Source organism: Macaca nemestrina, chromosome 4 (assembly GCF_043159975.1).
Source record: "Macaca nemestrina isolate mMacNem1 chromosome 4, mMacNem.hap1, whole genome shotgun sequence".
NCBI classification, from domain to species: Eukaryota; Metazoa; Chordata; class Mammalia; order Primates; family Cercopithecidae; genus Macaca; species Macaca nemestrina.
Window position 1 is genome coordinate 114,278,132 of NC_092128.1, and position 17,276 is coordinate 114,295,407.

Here is a 17,276-nt window from a genome sequence, read left to right on the forward strand (position 1 = left end):
CTCAGGTGATCTGCCTTCCTCATCCTCCCAAAGTGCTGGGATTACAAGCGTAAGCCACAGTGTCCAGCCCCAAAAGCAGGCTATTTCCAACACAAAGCCCACACAATCACCCACGCACCCTTCCCCAGGTAATCTTAAGGTTGCCAAGGTTTGGTTTTGTTTGTTTTGGAATGGGGGTGGTTATTTCACTGTCATTCATGGTTCTCATCCCTGTGCTTAACCAAAGAGAATAAGATCAAATGCTGTGCTGGGTCCAAGGGCAGGGGTTGCCACAGTCTTCCCTTTTCAGAGGCCCTCTGCAAGCTAGAAGTGGTCATCGGCATTGGCTTCCTGGACTGCCTATGCAGGTGGAGGGGCTGGAGAGGCATCTGTAGTGCATTTTTCGTCACCTCTGGTTATCCATTTGCCTGCCCTTGCCTGCCCAGTTTTAGTTAAAAATACAGTGGCAATTCTAGTGGCTCTAACAAGTGAGGGAAAAAGTTAATTTTTACAGGCCTCTGTTCTACCGACATTCCAGTGTTTCTCCAGGTATGGCTCCTGACCGTCTGTGTGCATTTACCTGGATGCTTGGTGAAAATGCAGATTCGTGGCCTCCCCTCCACTCTTGGCCTTCCAAATCAGAATCTGAGAGTGAAACCCAGAAATACACATTTTCAACAAGAATCCTAGGGGTACATTAAAGTTGAGGACCCCTATTAAGCCGTGCTGTTGCTGTCTTTCTTTTCCTTTACTCTGTGGTCTCCCCTCATCTCCTCTTGTCACCCCTCCTTCCCGCTCACCTGTTTGCCCCCTCCTTCCTTTGTCTTAATGCTGAGGGTCCGGAGTGGCTTTTTGAACTATTCTTTGAACATATTAAATTGCAGTCCTCTGGAAACTCAGCTAAGAAGAAAAGAAAAGTGTATATTTCTTATTGCCTTGCTTGTCCCCATTTAAAAAGCCAGATAAAAAGCTGTCCTCTTCAAGCACCAGTTTTGGGAAGTGCATCCTTCCCATGGAGGCATCCCAATTGCAGCTGCTCTTCCAATGTAGGAGATGGACCTGGGCTTGGAAATGCCCTTCTCTAAGGAAGCATTGCTGGTATGACATCCCAGGGAAGTCAGCTGTCACCAGGCCAGAATAGACACTGGCCTGGATATCCTTGCTGGAAGGCACAGGTGGTGAAGGCATTTGGGGAAGATGAGACCAATGGGACAGGAAGCAGTGGGGGAGCGTGGGGTGGCAAAGGGGAGTGTTTGCATGGAGTTTGGGCAGGTGCCACCAGGGACCTGAACCTCTGCTTTTGTCTTTACAGTGACCGAAGGAAGAAACCAAGATGAATACAGAGGTGAGTTCTTTACAAAGACCAGTTTAAGGGATGCTTTTCTTACTGTGTCCTTCATTTCTCCTTTGCAGGGTCTCCATTCCCTTTCAGAAACATCAGCACAAACTTGAGAACACTTCCCCTCCAGCCTACTGATGTGCACGTGGTTCTGAGTGACGCAGGAAGAACTAGGCCCCTCTGAGTTCTTATCTGTGTCTGTCTGGCTTCATTCAAACTTACCCACTGCAGCTAATCCTGAAACAACACTCCTAGTTCTGGCTAGTAGTGGGGCATGGAGGTTGCTGGGCCCAGATCCCTGCTTTGTGTTATTCTGGAAACACTTTGCATTGTCTCCTTGGTGCTCTCACTTTCAGTTCTTTGATGCATGGAGATGTCTAGCTCCTCATCCCTTTGTTTTTTCCTTTTGTTTCATCCATCAGCCCCTTCCTCTGTTCACTCCCTTCCAAGTGGAGCCTAGACCTTGGGGTTCATCACTTCAACCACTGCTGTGCTGATGCCCACTATGCTTTTCCCACTTGTCCTGTCCATCCACACGGCAAACACAGAGGCCGTCCCCACAAGAGGGGGGTCTTTGGTGAGTGGCACAGCCTTGTGCTGTTTGCAGCTGGCAGATGTCTCAGCGTCCTTATCTGGTGCTCAGCACCACCCGCCAGGCCCCCTGTCACTCTAGGCAGCTCCTTGCCAGTGTCCTGAACTCCCAGCTCCAGGTTTCATCCCTCTCCCTAAGCTCTGTCCTCCTCGAAGGTCCCCCTCACTCTTAGCATCAGGATCCCTTTTCATTTTACAGAGGAAAATGTAAACATTCCATCTGACATCATCTCCCTCCATTCCTGCCTCTCCATTAGTCCTATTCCTCCTGTCACAGTGCAAGGGATGCTTGTCAGTGAGAGTTCCAAGTTGTGAACACCAGAAAGCCTGAGTTAATGTGCCTTTTTCCTGGAAGTCCAGGTGGAGGGCAGGCCTCAGGGCTGGTCGATCCTGCGGCTCAGTGACCTCCTCAAGGATCCAGGAGCTTTTCACCTCTCTGCTCTCCATCCAGCTGTTGGTTACATCCTAGGGCAGGTGCCCATGTGGTAGCAGGATGGCTGCAGTGGCAGTTGGGGCCACACATGTTCGCATTCCCTTTCATCAGCACGAAGAAGTGGTTTCCGGCCACTCCTTCAGGGGAGTGGGAGCCTTTTTTTGAAGCCCCATCAAATGCCACCTTCGGTCTTATTGGCCAGAATCAGGTCCTGGACCATAGTGTGTCTGAGGAGCAGGGATTTTGTGTCTGGCTTCAACTACTCAGGCCCATCCTGGAGCAGCTTCCCCCATGCCCCAGGGCTGGGTATGGAAAGGAGAAAGGGGTATGTATCCCTCTCTGGTATGAGACATTCCTGGTCCATTTTCATGCTGCTATAAAGAAATGCCCAAGACTGAGTAATTTAAAAAGGAAAGAGGTTTAATTGACTCACAGTTCAGTATGGCTGGGGAGGACTTAGGAAACTTAACAGTTATGGTGGAAGGCAAAGGGAAAGCAAGGCACCTTCTTCACAAGGTGGCAGGAAGGAGAAGTGCTGAGTGAAGGGGGAAGACCCCCTTATAAAACCATCAGATCTCGTGAGAGCTCACTCACTATCATGAGAACAGCATGGGGGAAACCGCCCCCGTGATTCAGTTACTTCCACCTGGCTCCTCCCTTGACACACGGGGATTATGGGGATTACAATTCAAGACGAGATTTGGGTGGGGACACAAAGCATAACCATATCACCTGGTGATGGTGTACCCTTCTCCTGCTCTGAAACTGCACACTCCTGCCTGCTCAGACCTTGTGCCGGCTCCTTAGTTATCTCCTTTGCCATCTGCATCATTAACCTAATTCCCACTACCTCTTTCTCATCGATATTTCAAAATGCTTTCTTCAGAACAAAACAACACCTCACATCTTGTCAAGTGACTGTTATCCTATCTTTCTCATCCCCTGCAAGGCAGGCTTCTCGAAAAAGATACCTGCAGTTAATTTCTCCATTTTCTCTTCCCTGGGTCATTCTCAGCCTGTTGCGGTCTGGTTTCTTTTCCCATATTATATACTGAAATGAGTCTTGTCAGGGTCAATGATGATCTCTGCAAATTTTATAAAAATGTATCTTGTAATAATGTAGATACATGTTCATACCGCAAAACTCAGACTACAGAATGGAAAACAACCAAAAGTAAGTCTCCCTATTACGTTATCTCGACCAGCCCTGCTCCACTTGGGGCTGACTTCTGGTAACCACTTTCTTGTGCCTCTGACCTCCTTATCTGAAGGCCCCTGTGGCTCACCCTGTGGCTTGCTCTAATTCTTAGGGTCTTTTAAGTTCTAAAGAAACAATGGAAGCTTTGCATTAATATTAAGCTTATACACCCTGGTCCAGGAGCAGTTCCATCAGTCATCAGTGATCTCTTCTGTCCTCTTTGATGGCTTTTCCTCTTAACCTTGTAAGAACATTCCTAGACTTGGGTCCTCCTTTGCTGTTCCTTACACACACACACACACACACATATATATATATATATTTATTTTTTATTTTTTATTTTTCTTGTGATAGAGCCTCACTCTGTCACCCAGCCTGGAGTACAGTGGCGTGATCTCTGCTCACTGCAACCTCTGCCTCCCGGGTTCATGCCATTCTCCCACTTCAGCCTACCAAGTAGCTGGGATTACAGGAGCACCACCACACCTGGGTAATTTTTGTATTTTTAGTAGAGATGGGGTTTCACTATGTTAGCCAGGCTGGTCTTGAACTCCTGACCTCAAGTGATCCTCCCGCCTCGGCCTCCCAAAGTGCTGGGATTACAGGCATGAGCCACTGTGCCTGGCTGTTCCTTACACATCTGTCCCTTGGTGTCAGACCACCTTCTCCCTTCTCTTTTCTGTCCAGTCCCACTGCAGTCTGACTGTGTTCTCACTGCTCTACTTCTCAGGGGAAGGTACCAGTGAGCCCCACATTACCAAATTTTGCAGAAACTTTTTCCTTAAGCATTTGACACTATTGACCACACTTTTCTTGAAATGTCCCCTTGATACCCCAGGGTTTCTTCCTGTTTCTCAGACCACTTCTCAGAGTCTCTCTTAGGCTCCTCTTCTCCCTACTCCTTGGGAGTCTGTTTCCCAGCACCCTGCCTGCTGCCCTGGGAGCTCATCTGCTCCCACAGCTTTTCTTGTCAGTTGTGTGTTTGGGAAAGTCCCAGATGGATCTGTTCGCACAGGTACCTCCTCAGCTCCAGACATGTACGTCCAGCAGCCTGTCACTCATCTCAGTCAGAGCTGCCACAGGGACCCCAAGCCTGTTATAACTCAGGCTGGACTTGCTGCTTTCACTTGCCCCAAATCTGCTCCTCCTCGAAGGGCCATCCATCAGCCTGGCGCTCCAGTCCCCTCACTGTTCCCACACGCCAGCAGCCAGTGACCAAGGCTGTAAATCCTGTTATTGCCTTGATGTAGTCACCAAAATTTATGTGACACCACACTGTGCCAGACTCTAGACCTGGCTTGATGTCTGTAATGGTAAAAATGTAAGTGTGGTACTCATGCTCATGGAACTTACCACTAATTGGGACCACCATAACTTTCCAGTCTGTCCCTTCCTTACCCTACTTCCTGCCTCCTCATCACTTCCTCACTAATTCTTTTCTTCTCCTTTGCTTTCCTCACCCTCCTCTAGGCCATTCCCTCTCCCTTTTAGAAGGCAGGGGGAAGAGACCTTAGGCACAGGGATGGTCTACATGCCCAGTTCCTGACACATTGCCTCTATTGCGCTGTGCAAGGCTCTGCTCTCAGACTTACTTATTTTTTATTCCTTTTTTCTCCATCCCCATTCTCACTCTGCCAAAGACAACTATTCTAATGAATTGTTTTTCCTTTTTTATTTATGTATGTTCATGAAAAATTTTGTTTTTGTGCAAATACCTTCTAAATTTATATACAGTAAGCTGGGTGCCGTGGCTCATGCCTATAATCCCAGCACCTTGGAAGGCTGAGGCAGGCGGATCACCTGAGGTCAGGAGTTTGAGACCAGCCTGGCCAACATGGCAAAACCCCATCTCTACTAAAAATACAAAAATTAGTCAGGTGTGGTGGCACATGCCTATAATCCCAGTTACTTGGGAGGCTGAGGCAGGAGAATCACTTGAACCCAGGAGGCAGAGGTTGCAATGAGCCAAGATCGTGCCATTGCACTCCAGCCTGGGCTACAGAGCGAGACTGCCTCAACAAACAAACAAACAAAAACATTTATATGCAGTAAAATTGCCTCTTTTTTTTTTTGCTGTACAGGTTTACCCATTAAAACACATGCATAACCATCACCCCAGGATGTCAGGATGCAGAACCTCACCCCAAAACATTCCCTTGTGTTTTCCCTTTATAGCCACAACCTCCCCTTGCTACTGACCCCTGGCAACATATATCACCTCCTGTGTGATATACTTTTTTTTTTCCTGAAACAGTCTTACCCTTGTCACCCAGGCTAGAGTGCAGTGGTGTGATCTCAGCTCACTGCAACCTCCGCCTCCCGTTTCAAGCAATTCTTCAGCCTCAGCCTCCTGAGTAGCTGGGATTATAGGAGTGGGCCACCACGCCACCTAATTTTTGTTTTTTTAGTAGAGACAGAGTTTTGCCATGTTGGCCGGGCTGGTCTTGAACTCCTGACCTCAAGTGACCTACCTGTCTCGACCTCCCAAAGTGCTGGGATTACAGGCGTGAGCCACGGTGCCCAGCCTGATATACTTTTAATGTATGTAATTGCATTTTATATCATTTATATCTCATTCTTCATTTTTCTGCATGTTCAACATATATAGTTAATCTGCTACACAGCTGCCCAGAAGTCAATTGCTCTAAGTCACAGGGGGTTAAGGGGCATAATGGAGATCTAAGCCCCAATGCTTTTGACCCATTAATGCCTTTGTTCTTGTCTGTGTCCAGCTAATCCCGTCCATCCAGTTCAAATGTCCTTTGTACTGCACAAACAGTTTTCTCAGAGTCCTCTCTCGGGAAGTCATACCTCCCTCTTATGAATTTCCATTGCGCTTTATGTGTCTTTTCTTTTGTTACCTTCCCCTCCCGCTTTGACTGTAGCTGTCGGGGTTCCTCGCTCATCTTAGCATCCCCATGGCATCTGGCTTGATGCGTCATGCATAGCTTATCTTCACTAAATGTCTGTTGCCTAAATGATAGGATGATTCAGAGACTGTTAAGTAATCTAATGCAATCCACAGCTTGGGAGGGTCAGTGAAAATGTAGAGGAAGGAAATCATATGACAGAAATTTTCAAGCAAAACTTGTTGTGGCCTGGAGACTGGCTGGAGGGAGAAAGCACAGAAGGACCATCGGCCACAGTCAGCCTTTGATCTCAGGATATTTGTTAAATGCAGGAATCACTCCAAGCATTTAAAACTGGGTGTTGGCTGAGCGTGGTGGCTCACGCCTGTAATCCCAGCACTTTGGGAGGCCAAGGCAGGCAGATCATGAGGTCAGGAGATCAAGACCATCCTGGCTAACATGGTGAAACCCCGTCTCTACTAAAAAATACAAAAAAAATCAGCCAGGCGTGGTGCGGGCATCTGTAGTCCCAGCTACTCAGGAGGCTGAGGCAGGAGAATGGCGTGAACCCGGGAAGCGGAGTTTGCAGTGAGCCAAGATTGCACCACTGCACTCCAGCCTGGGCGACAGAGCAAGACTCTGTCTCAAAAAAAAAAAAAAAACTGGGTGCTGCCAGGATTCCTAGAGCTACTGGCTTTTTCCCACAAGTTCAGAGGACAGCCCGTCAGGAAGGGTGGATAATTGGAGTTTAGCACAGAGCATGAAGATCCAGAGCGCAGTGGGACAACCAGGTTGAAATGTCTTGGGAATGCGGCTTGGAAGAGAGGATGGCCCCCAGCTCAGGATGCTTGTGGTCTTTGACATAGAGGTGGTCATGGAAACCCTGAGAATGAGGGACCCCCATACTCTGGGGATATGGGGGAGAGAGAAGAATAGAGGGATGAGGATTGAGCTTTGGGAAATATACACCTCTTGGGCAAAATGAAGAAAGAAAGTGAAATGTGAAAAGAAAACCTTGGTGGCATGAGGTGAGAGAAGAAAGGAAGGAGTGAGTTTGAAGAAGGTCCAGGTAAGGGTTGTCCATGTCTGAAGTCCAGGAGCATGTGGCTGAGGAAGAGCCCTTGAATGTGGTGATGAGAAGGTCTTGGATGACCCATGGTGAAGCAGGGAAGCATGGGAGTGAAAACCAATTGCAGCAGGGCCAGGAGCACTTGGGGTCATTGGATGGGGCAGGGCAGGGACAGGGGCAGCAGAGGATGCTGAGCACTGTAGAGGGAGCACCAGGAAGGGAGGTAGGAGTGAGCCAAGGCGCTGTACACTGCAGAGTTCTCACCTTCTTGGAGCAACCCTCTGATATTTATGTCTGTTTTCAGGGGTTGTTTATATTTTAGATACTGAATACATTTGTGTGATTCTAAACTTTAAAGAAGAAAAAAAGAGAAAAAGATTTTCTATGAGAAGCCCTCTTCCCTCCTAGCCCTGTTTCCCAGCCACTCTGTTTTTCATGTTCCCAGCAAGCGTGTCGCCAGTTTCAGCATTACAGGTTTCTGGGCTGTCCTTTCAAAGAGATCCTAAACATAGACAGTATGTTTTCTCTTTGGCTCCCACCCCTCCTGTTACTACACAGACTGTAGCATACAGTGCACACTAGCCTGTCCTTTGCTTCTTTCACCTGATAATCTATCTTGGAGACCAGTCCCTTTCAATACATAAAGGGCTTCCTTGTTTTTTTTTTTTTTATAGCCGTGTAATACTCTATTTCACAAGTCTATCATAATTTTCATAGCCAGTCTGTTATAATGACATATAGACTGTTTCCATCTTTTGCTTGTTATAAGCAAGGCTGCAGTAAGCCTAAGTCACTTGACTTGTGTAGCTCTGTAGGACACATTCTTACAGTTGGATTTACCAGAGCAAAGGGCATTTGCATTTTAATTTGTAGTGAGTATTTCCAAGTTGCTCTCCATAAATTAGGTTTTTCTCTCCCTCCTGCAACATATGAACATGCCTGTTTTCCCAGGCCAACCAATGAGTTGTCAAACTTCTTTTTAATTCTTGCAAATAGTGGATGAAAATGACTAGCTTGTTCTGTCTGACTGCCTGTACTCTCCTTCCACCTTTTCAGCACCTGTCCTCATGCCTCACACCTTGAAGTTTTTCTACAGTTTTTACATTTTTCTTCTACCCTCTTTATCTCAAAAAAAATTTTTTTTCTAAGTTGGCAGAGCACATTCCTAACTTTCTATGAACTCCATTTTTGTGTCTGGAGTGCCAAACACCAGCTTCTCTTGAGTCCAAGGGTGGGGCGCAAGTTCATTCTGTGACTGTGATTTGGACCTGAGTGAGTTTTTTAGTCACTTTGCTGTGCTTATGTGTCATTTTCTGCTGTCTCAAAACTGCTCCTGTTCTTCTTTCCTTAAATACCACCTCTATGGGGCTGTTTGTAGTGGCATCTTCCCAAAGGTTCAGGATAGCAGAGCACAGCAGACAACTGAAAATGGAATTGTAGATGTCCTGGTTTCTAGAAGTCCATTGCTCCCTCCTCTTCTGGGCATTTCTTACTGGCTCCCTTCTCTGCAGGTTTCAGCCTTTTGCTAACCTGCATGCGCTTTCCCCTTTCCTCTGCCTCCTACTGGTTCCTAGCCCCAAAGTTTTAGTTGCTACTACAGAGTGGTCTAGCCATCTCTGATTTGCAGTTTCCCTTCAGAATGCACCTTCAGGATCCCTCACGTAAAATGAAGAGGCTCACATTAAAAGTCCTAACAAGTGATTTTTCTCAAAAATAAAGCTCTTTCCCTAAGAGGAGCTTGACTATTAAGATACCAGTGTTTTCCCTCATATCTTTTTTTTTTTTTTTTTTTTTTTTTTTTTGAGATGAAGTGTTGCTCTGTCACCCAGGCTGGAGTGCAGTGGCGCAATGTTGGCTCACCGCAACCCCTGCCTCCCCAGTTTAAGTGATTCTCCTGCCTCAGGCTACCAAGTAGCTGGGGTTATAGGTGCCCGCCACCACCATACCTGGCTATTTTTTTGTATTTTTAGTAGAGGCAGGGTTTCACTCTGTTAGTCAGGCAAGTCTGGAACTCCTGACCTCAAGTGATCCACCCACCTCAGCCTCCTGGAGTGCTGGGTTTACAGACATGAGCCCCTGCACCTGGCCTTTCACCCATATCTTGTCCCTGTGTGTCAGTTTTGCAAGGCAATAATACTGAAACCAAATCCTAAAGCAGTTTATAATTTAGCGTGACACACTGTGCAAGCCAGGTTTTGTATGCAAGTTTGTGTGTATCATTAACTAGTGAAATCTTAAAAAGCAGTTTGGCTTATTTATAGAAAATAGAGCTGTTTCTTAACCTTGTGGCTTTTTTTTTAAGCTGGTAGAAGCATATCCTGGTTATTATCTGGAATGTAGTAATTTGGTAACCTTAAGAATGCCATAAATATTTAACCTAATAAGGGGATTGCTAGTCTTCTTTTCTTGATTGAAAGGGAAACAGATATTAATATTTTATCATGAATATGTGTTTTGACTATACAGATTTCTCCAGAGGCTGTCTTACTGCTTTTTGGTAATTAGAAATTACGGGGGGAAAAAAGAAGAAAAAAACTAGACTTGTAACCCAAAAAGGACTTACTTGGTGAAATTGTCAATTGTCAGTTGGGCACTGTGGCCACTCCTTCCTGTGCTCTTCCCTGACTTCCAGAAGAGAAGCCAGGAACTAGGTCTCCCAGAGTCCCCTTTTATATGTGAAGTCCGCTTGTTAGAAGCACTCCCAGGAAACTTGCAAGGCTGAATAAAGAGAGGCAGTTACTCACAGGAGACAGTTCCAGTCAGATGTGTGAGCCAAGGCCGGTGTGCAGATTAGCAGCAATGGGCAGTCAGGCTCTGTGAATCACTCTTCCCAAGCTGCAGGCTGAGAGAGGCTGAGATCCTTTCCAGACATCTTGGCTTCTGGGCAAGCTCTGGAGAATCTCTCGCTTCAATATTGAATTATATAGCAACAGTACGAGGTCTAGGAGAAAAGAAATGGAAGTATGCTGTTGTGAGGTTCTTTATAGTATATGTGGAATAGCACATATTACTTTAAAGTAGACTGTGGTAAGTAAAATATATAATATAAAACCCTTAACTTCTGAAAAAGAGTTACAGCTAATAGCCAACAAATGGGATAAAATGGAATCATAATAAATATTCTAATTAATCCAAAATAAGGCAGGAAAAGAGGGGGAAAAGAACAGATTGAACAAATAGCAAGATTTCTATAGAATTTGGATGGAAACCCAACCATATCAATAATCACAATGTAAATTGTCTAAACGTTTCAACTAAAAGGCAGAGATTGTTAGATTGAGTAAAAAAAAAAAAGTAAGACCTAACTATGTGCTGCCGACAAGAAACTATAGATATGAAAACACATATAGATTAAATGTGAAAGGTTGGGGGAAAATGTATTATGCTAACACTGATCAACAGAAATTGGGAATGGTTTGTTAATATCAGACAAAATAAATTATAGGGCAAAAAATATTACTAGGAATAAAAACGGTCATTTTAGAAAGATAAAGGGGTCAATTAATAAAAAAGACACAACCATCCTAAACATGTATGTATCTAATAACGGAGTTTTGAAATATGTGGGTCAAAACTGATAGAACTGAAAGGAGAAATACACAGTTATATACAATTATATTCAGAGATTTCAATACCCTCAATAACTGCTAGAGCAAGGAGACAGAAAATGAGGAAGGATACGGAATAACTAAACAACACAATCAACCAACTTGATTAACAGACTTATACAACACTCCACCCAACAATAGTAGCATACAAATTCTTTTCAAGTGTGCCCAGAACATTAACCAAGACAGACCACATCAAGGATCATAAAATCTCTCAATAAATCTAAAAGGATTCAAATCATTTAAAGAATGTTCTCTAACCACAGTGGGATTAAATGAGAAATCAATAATAGGAAAACATTTGGCAAATCCCCAAACATTTGGAAGAAATCCTGGAAGAAGACAAGAGCAGTGGGCACAGGAAGAGGGGCAGAGTCAGTGGGAAATGGTGACAACTGGGTACAAAGGTGAAGAAAAGGGGCAAATCTGAGATGACATTCATGTTTCTATGCTCCAAGGCATCCAAGAAGTGAGTTTAAGGAATGCATGCAGATAATTTTTTTTTTTTTTTTTTTTGAGATAGAGTCTTGCTCTGTCACCCAGGCTGGAGTGCAGTGGCACAATCTTGGGTCACTGCAATCTCTGCCTCCCAGGTTCAAGCAATTCTCCTGCCTCAGCATCCCAAGTAGCTGGGATTACAGGCACCTGTCACTACATCCTGCTAATTTTTGTATTTTTAGTAGAGACGAGGTTTCTCCATGTTGGCCAGGCTGGTCTCGAACTCCTGACCTCAGGTGATCCACCTGCCTCGGCCTCCCAAAGTGCTGGATTACAGGCGTGAGCCACCACGCCCAGTGCATGGAGATAATTTTTATCAGTTTTTATCATACTGAGTTGCTGTATAACTTAAAAGTCGGTTTGATTTTTCACCGTAATACTGCTCACATACAGCCTCCAGCAGTGCATTTAAATAATATTTAAGATACCGCAGTATCTTAAATGTGGAACTCAGAAGGCTGTAGTGAAGAGTAAAAGCCTGTGGTTCCCAAGCTGAGTAAGGTGACCAATCATGGTTTGCCCATTTGCCTCCTCTGCCAGCATCTCATGAAGAAGCTGTGCCCTCTGAATGACTCCCAGCAGTATCAGATTCACGTGTCTACTGGAAGAGGGACCCAGGGAGGGCAGAAGTACCAGGCCATGGGCTGGGTCTGGCTTAATGAGGAAAGCTCCTTCATTATTGGAGATGGGGCAATAGAAGTGGAGAGCCAAATTGGGGGAACACTTTCTGTGGGTGCTCGGAAGGTTTTCAACCTAAAGACATGGTGGAGCACCTTCAGGAACAGGTTTTGGCAGGACTGACTCCTCTCCAAGCCACCATTTCGGGGACTGTCTCATCCCATCCTGATGCTGTGGCTTCCTGTGTGTTCTGGGCTGGCTTCCAACTTGCTTGTCGGGACCCTGCTGGCTCCTTTATTTTGTTGTTCTCTGCTCAATGGCTGCAGTGTTTTCAAACTCCACCTTGGTCCCTTGTGTTTCAGCCCGAGAGGAAGTTTGGCGTGGTGGTGGTTGGTGTTGGCAGAGCCGGCTCCGTGCGGATGAGGGACTTGCGGAATCCACACCCTTCCTCAGCATTCCTGAACCTGATTGGCTTTGTGTCCAGGTGGCTCACACTGTCTTTGTGCTTCACAATTTGTGGAAAGCCCAGTGAGGCAGATTAGCCGCAGGACATGGAGATTTTTCAGACCCAGGGCAGGGAGAGCCATCTCCTGACCGAGAATAGTGTTTAGTGTTTAGGGTCAGCCCCACGAGATCTCAGGTTGGGATGGGTCTGGGAACTGAAGCTTGCTGGGCCTGCAGCTGGGATGCACAGTAGGTTGGCCTGGGGAGACTGGAAGACAGAGGCAGGAGGGTGAGCTCAAGGCTGACAGTTAGAGAAGGGGCACAGCCAACATATGTATGGGGCTTTGGCCTGAAAGGCTTTCAGTGTGCACCAGGGAATCCTGACATAGTCATCATGACAGCCGTCCTAGGTGGTTCTGGGGTCTACATGTGATATTTCCTTCTAGGTAGTGTTATCAACCCCCCAGTTTACAGATAAGGAGGCTGAACCACGGAAAGGTTAAGTAATCTGCCTGAGGTCACACAGCTGGAAAGTCTAAGAACTGAAGTTGAGCAGAAGTCTGTTTCCAAAGCCCATCTTTTAAACACCATGTGTTCTTTTCCCATTGGTAATTTTGAGCCTCACTTTTTTTTTTTTTTTCTTTTGAGACAGGGTCTCACTCTGTCACCCAAGCTGCAGTGCAGTGGTGCAATCACAGCTCACTGCAGTCTTGACCTTCTGGGCTCAAGTGATCCTCCTGCCTCAGCCTCCTGAGTTGCTGGGACTACAGACACACACCACCATGCCTGACTAATTTATTTATTTATTTTTTTGTAGAGACAGTTTCTCCCTATGTTGCCTAGACTGGTCTCAAACTCCTGGGGTCAAGTGTTCCTCCTGCCTCAGCCTCCCAAAGTGCTGAGATTACAGGCATGAGCCACCACACCCAGCCTTCCGCTTTTCTTTAAGGATTCATTTATCTCCAATCAGAATCAAACTTACCACCTTGTTTCTTCTTCCCTGCCCCATGCTCAGCTCTTCCGCTTACCCCTGTACACACATACACACACACACACACACACACACACACACACACACCACTCACCAGACTAATCCTGTATAACATCATTTGTCAATATTAATCGTGAACTAGATACCGGCATCAGACTAATTCTGTGTAACATCATTTATCCATTTTAATTGTGGACTAGGTGCAGGCACTGGGCTGGGCCTGGAGACATGGCAGTGAACAAGTTAGGCAACTCTTTTTCTAGTGCTTTAGAGACATCAGATAAAGATTTACACAAAGCGTAAGTAACGATTGTGATGGTCCATGCAGAAGTTTTTTCATGTTTTCGTTAATGGGGCCATCCTCTTCCTGCCTGTCTCAAAACGTGGCCCCACTTTTAAGGATTTAAAATGGGCTTTGGGGCACCAGGGAGACCTAGGAGTGCTAGAATCTGCGCTTGGCCAGCCTTCTCCTCCCCATAAGATTCTAAGGGAGCTGCACACAAATGGGAGAGCAAAGTTAAGATCAGGCAGCACAGTAACCCCATCACACCCCTGTCTGGAGCTGGAACCATGCACGGCACTTGGGTTCAAGGCTGAAGTGGGACCTCTCCTTTTCCCTTAAGCCCCAGTCCTCTGCCAGTTGGCTTCCAGATCAGCTCAGTGGGAACAGGTACACTACCCAGGTTGTGTGGGAGGATGGCCAGGTCACACCGCTGCATGACAGCCCTGCCAGTACTCACACAGTTTCCCTCTTCACATACCCTTCCCCCCGACCTACCTGCCAAGTTCTACCACCTCCCCAGGAAGCCTTTTCTGGTGTATTCCTTTCCCTCCCTGAGTCTCCACCTCCTACTTCCAAGCACCACACTTCTCCTGGTAGTCTTGTGGTGGTGGTATGTACACGTGTGTGTGTGTGTGTGTGTGTGTGTGTGTGTGTGTGTGTGTGTGTCTTCCTCTAGCAGACTGAGCTCATTGAAAGGCAAGGATTTTCATTTGTTCTCCATGATTTCTCCTACAGCGCCTAGTACATAATAGGCAAGCAATAAGTATTGCTGAAATTGAGCAATTTAGTTTGGGTGGCCCCATTAGAAGAAACCTAGCATAATACTTTTTGGGAACTAAATTTCCCCAAATGCTTTCTGCCTGCTGCAGCTCAGCTGGAGCTCTGAGCTGGCTGAGGGCCTCCTACTTGCTGGCTGTCCCACATTCTCCCATGACTGCCACCCTTAGAGGGCTACTCTCCTGCCCCAGCCACTGCACTGGGCGGTGTATGGACTGCTGGGGCTTTGGCTCTTAGAACACTGCAGCTCCCCCATGCTCTAGAAGAGTCAGAAGGCCTTGGGTTGCCCTCCTGCCTCTGCTCCTGGTTAGTCAAGGCTATCACTGCCTATTATGTGCTAGGCTCTGTAGGAGAAATCGTGGAGAACGAATTCCTCACCTTCCAATGAGCTCAGTCTGCCAGAGGGAGGAAGACACACACATACACAGACACACACACACACACGTATGCGTACATACTACTGGGCTTCGTTAGCTTAGCTATAAAGGAGCTTGAAGTCGCATGCCAGTTTGCACCCTAAATATGTTAGTGTATTGGATTTGGATTAGGTTTGGTAGTCACAATGTTTGGCCACGTGCTTGGAACTGGAAGTGACCATAGAGATCACTTCTCATGAGATAAAAGTAGATTGTTCCTTTTATTTTTATCTTACATTATTTTTGAGGAGTCTTGCTCTGTCACCCAGGTGGAATGCTGTGGCGCAATCTCAACTCACTGCAACCTCCATCTCCCGGATTCAAGTGATTCTCCTGCCTCAGTCTCCCAAGTAGCTGGGATTACAGGCATTCGCCACCACGCTTGGCTAACTTTTGTATTTTTTGTAGAGACAGGGTTTCACCATGTTGGCCAGGCTGGTCTTGAACTCCTGACCTCAAGTGATCCACCCACCTCAGCCTCCCAAAGTGCTGGGATTACAGGCTTGAGCCACTGCGCCCAGCTGTTTCTTTTATTTTAGAGATGAAGTAATTCAAGACTCTCTGAGGTCATACAAGCTGTGAATGGTACTGTTGGCACTTGGTGCCAGATCCCCTGACTTGAAGCCTGAGGCTGTTTTTCTCACTCCACAGTGGAAAACAACCTGGAGGTGGGAGAGAAGCAGCTCATTTCTTCATTTCTGGCAGCGGGTCCCCAGGACCTTGTTGGGAGGAGGGGAGAAGGATGGTGCTCCTTTCTTCTGTCTACCATTGAGTTCCATTTCTCTGTTACTCTGAAATAGAAGGGAGCTTGGGAGCATTGATGGAGTCCAGCAGATTTCTTTGGAGGATGCTCTTTCCAGCCAAGAGGTGGAGGTTGCCTATATCTGCAGTGAGAGCTCCAGCCATGAGGACTACATCAGGTGGGTTTTCCACACAGGCAGTCCTTGCCTTACGCAGCAGTGCACTACTGGAAAAATGAGCAAGCAAGCTAAAACACCCTGCAAAAGTGTCAGAAGAGTCAATGAGAAAATTACAGTTGCTCTGTGACCAATCACAGAAATGTCAAAACATTAAGAAATTCTTATTGTTGGGTCTAAATATATAAGGAAATGAAAAAATAGTAAAATTAGTATTTAGTATGTGTAATTTGAAACATTAGAAACATTCAGAATTAAAGTGTTTTATTTTTCTGTAAAAACCCATCGAGAGTAGTTTTTAACAGTAGTGGCCTCCTCCTTCTCACCAGACAGTTTAGGATGTGGAGCCAGCATCCTTGGCGAATTATACTCCTTTCTCAGTTTGGATCAGCTTCCAACGTTTTCTCCTTTGTACTTTCAATGTCATAAAATAACAGTGAGAGTTCCTTTAACCCTCAGGACCTGGCAGCTAACAGGGAAGTGCCAGCTGCCTTCCTCAGTCTAGCTTCCTTCTAGGTTCTTACAGCTGCTCCCACCATGCTGTTCCCACGGGTAAGATGCTTCCTCTTTATCAGTCTAGCTCTAGAGTGGACAAAAATACCTTTCCTTGGCTTTCCTTAACCTTTTCTGGCACTAGAGTGTATTTCGTTAAGAAAAGTGATTCTGTCATAAGTCCCATGCTTACAAATATTTATACCCTGGTATCCACAGAATGAAATCTGAACTGCTGAGCACAGAATTCTAGGTCCTTCATGGTCAGGCTCCCAGCTACTTTTCTGACATTATTATCTTCCACGGTCTGTAGCCCACTCCCCTGCCACACTGAAATTTGTCATTTGAACAAAGCCCCACAAATGCCCAAGCCCCAACATACGGTGCTCACAGTGAAATATACTCATCATGTTGCACCTGGAAAATGTCTGCTCATACTTTGAGACCCAATTCACAGGTCCTTAGTGAAATCTTTTCAGACTGCCTCAGGCAAAGCTAGCTGCTGTGGGTTTTGTAGCCTTTATAGCTACCATGTGGTAATAGGAAATTTATTTGTTAATGTGTCTTTATTTCTCCTCCAGAGTAATTGGTAAATAGTACTTAGTTGAATAAATGAATGGTTGAATGTTCAAATTAACACGTAACTAGAAAGTCATTCTGTCACAGGATAGGAGAAAACAGTGTGGGATATAGTTCTTCCTCCGTGTCCCGTGGCACTGACTCCTACCCCCAGTCATGACACATTTCACACACAGAAACTCTCATGCCTTTATA

General features: G+C 46.0%; 2 protein-coding genes across 4 annotated transcripts in view; one reads left to right on the forward strand and one right to left on the reverse strand.

The window, feature by feature from the left end:
- Nucleotides 1-17,276, reverse strand: part of LOC105494199 (cytochrome c oxidase assembly factor 1) — a 195,257-nt gene that overhangs the window by 135,324 nt on the left and 42,657 nt on the right. Inside the window, exon 3 of one of the 2 annotated variants that reach the window (XM_071095105.1) lies at nucleotides 10,203-10,399. The gene's annotated coding sequence lies outside the window, so the exon portion shown is untranslated. Of the gene's footprint in view, nucleotides 1-10,021; nucleotides 10,181-10,202; nucleotides 10,400-17,276 lie in introns of those variants that run through there. The other variant, XM_011762413.3, reaches the window with a different exon arrangement.
- LOC105494198 (biliverdin reductase A) overlaps nucleotides 1-17,276 on the forward strand; it is a 44,151-nt gene that overhangs the window by 11,587 nt on the left and 15,288 nt on the right. For both annotated transcript variants that reach the window (XM_011762410.2, XM_071095103.1), the window contains exons 2-4: nucleotides 1,292-1,324; nucleotides 12,545-12,666; nucleotides 15,894-16,013. In XM_011762410.2, the coding sequence (XP_011760712.1) occupies nucleotides 1,313-1,324; nucleotides 12,545-12,666; nucleotides 15,894-16,013 (254 nt within the window). In that variant the 5' untranslated portion in view covers nucleotides 1,292-1,312. The remainder of the gene's footprint in view (nucleotides 1-1,291; nucleotides 1,325-12,544; nucleotides 12,667-15,893; nucleotides 16,014-17,276) is intronic.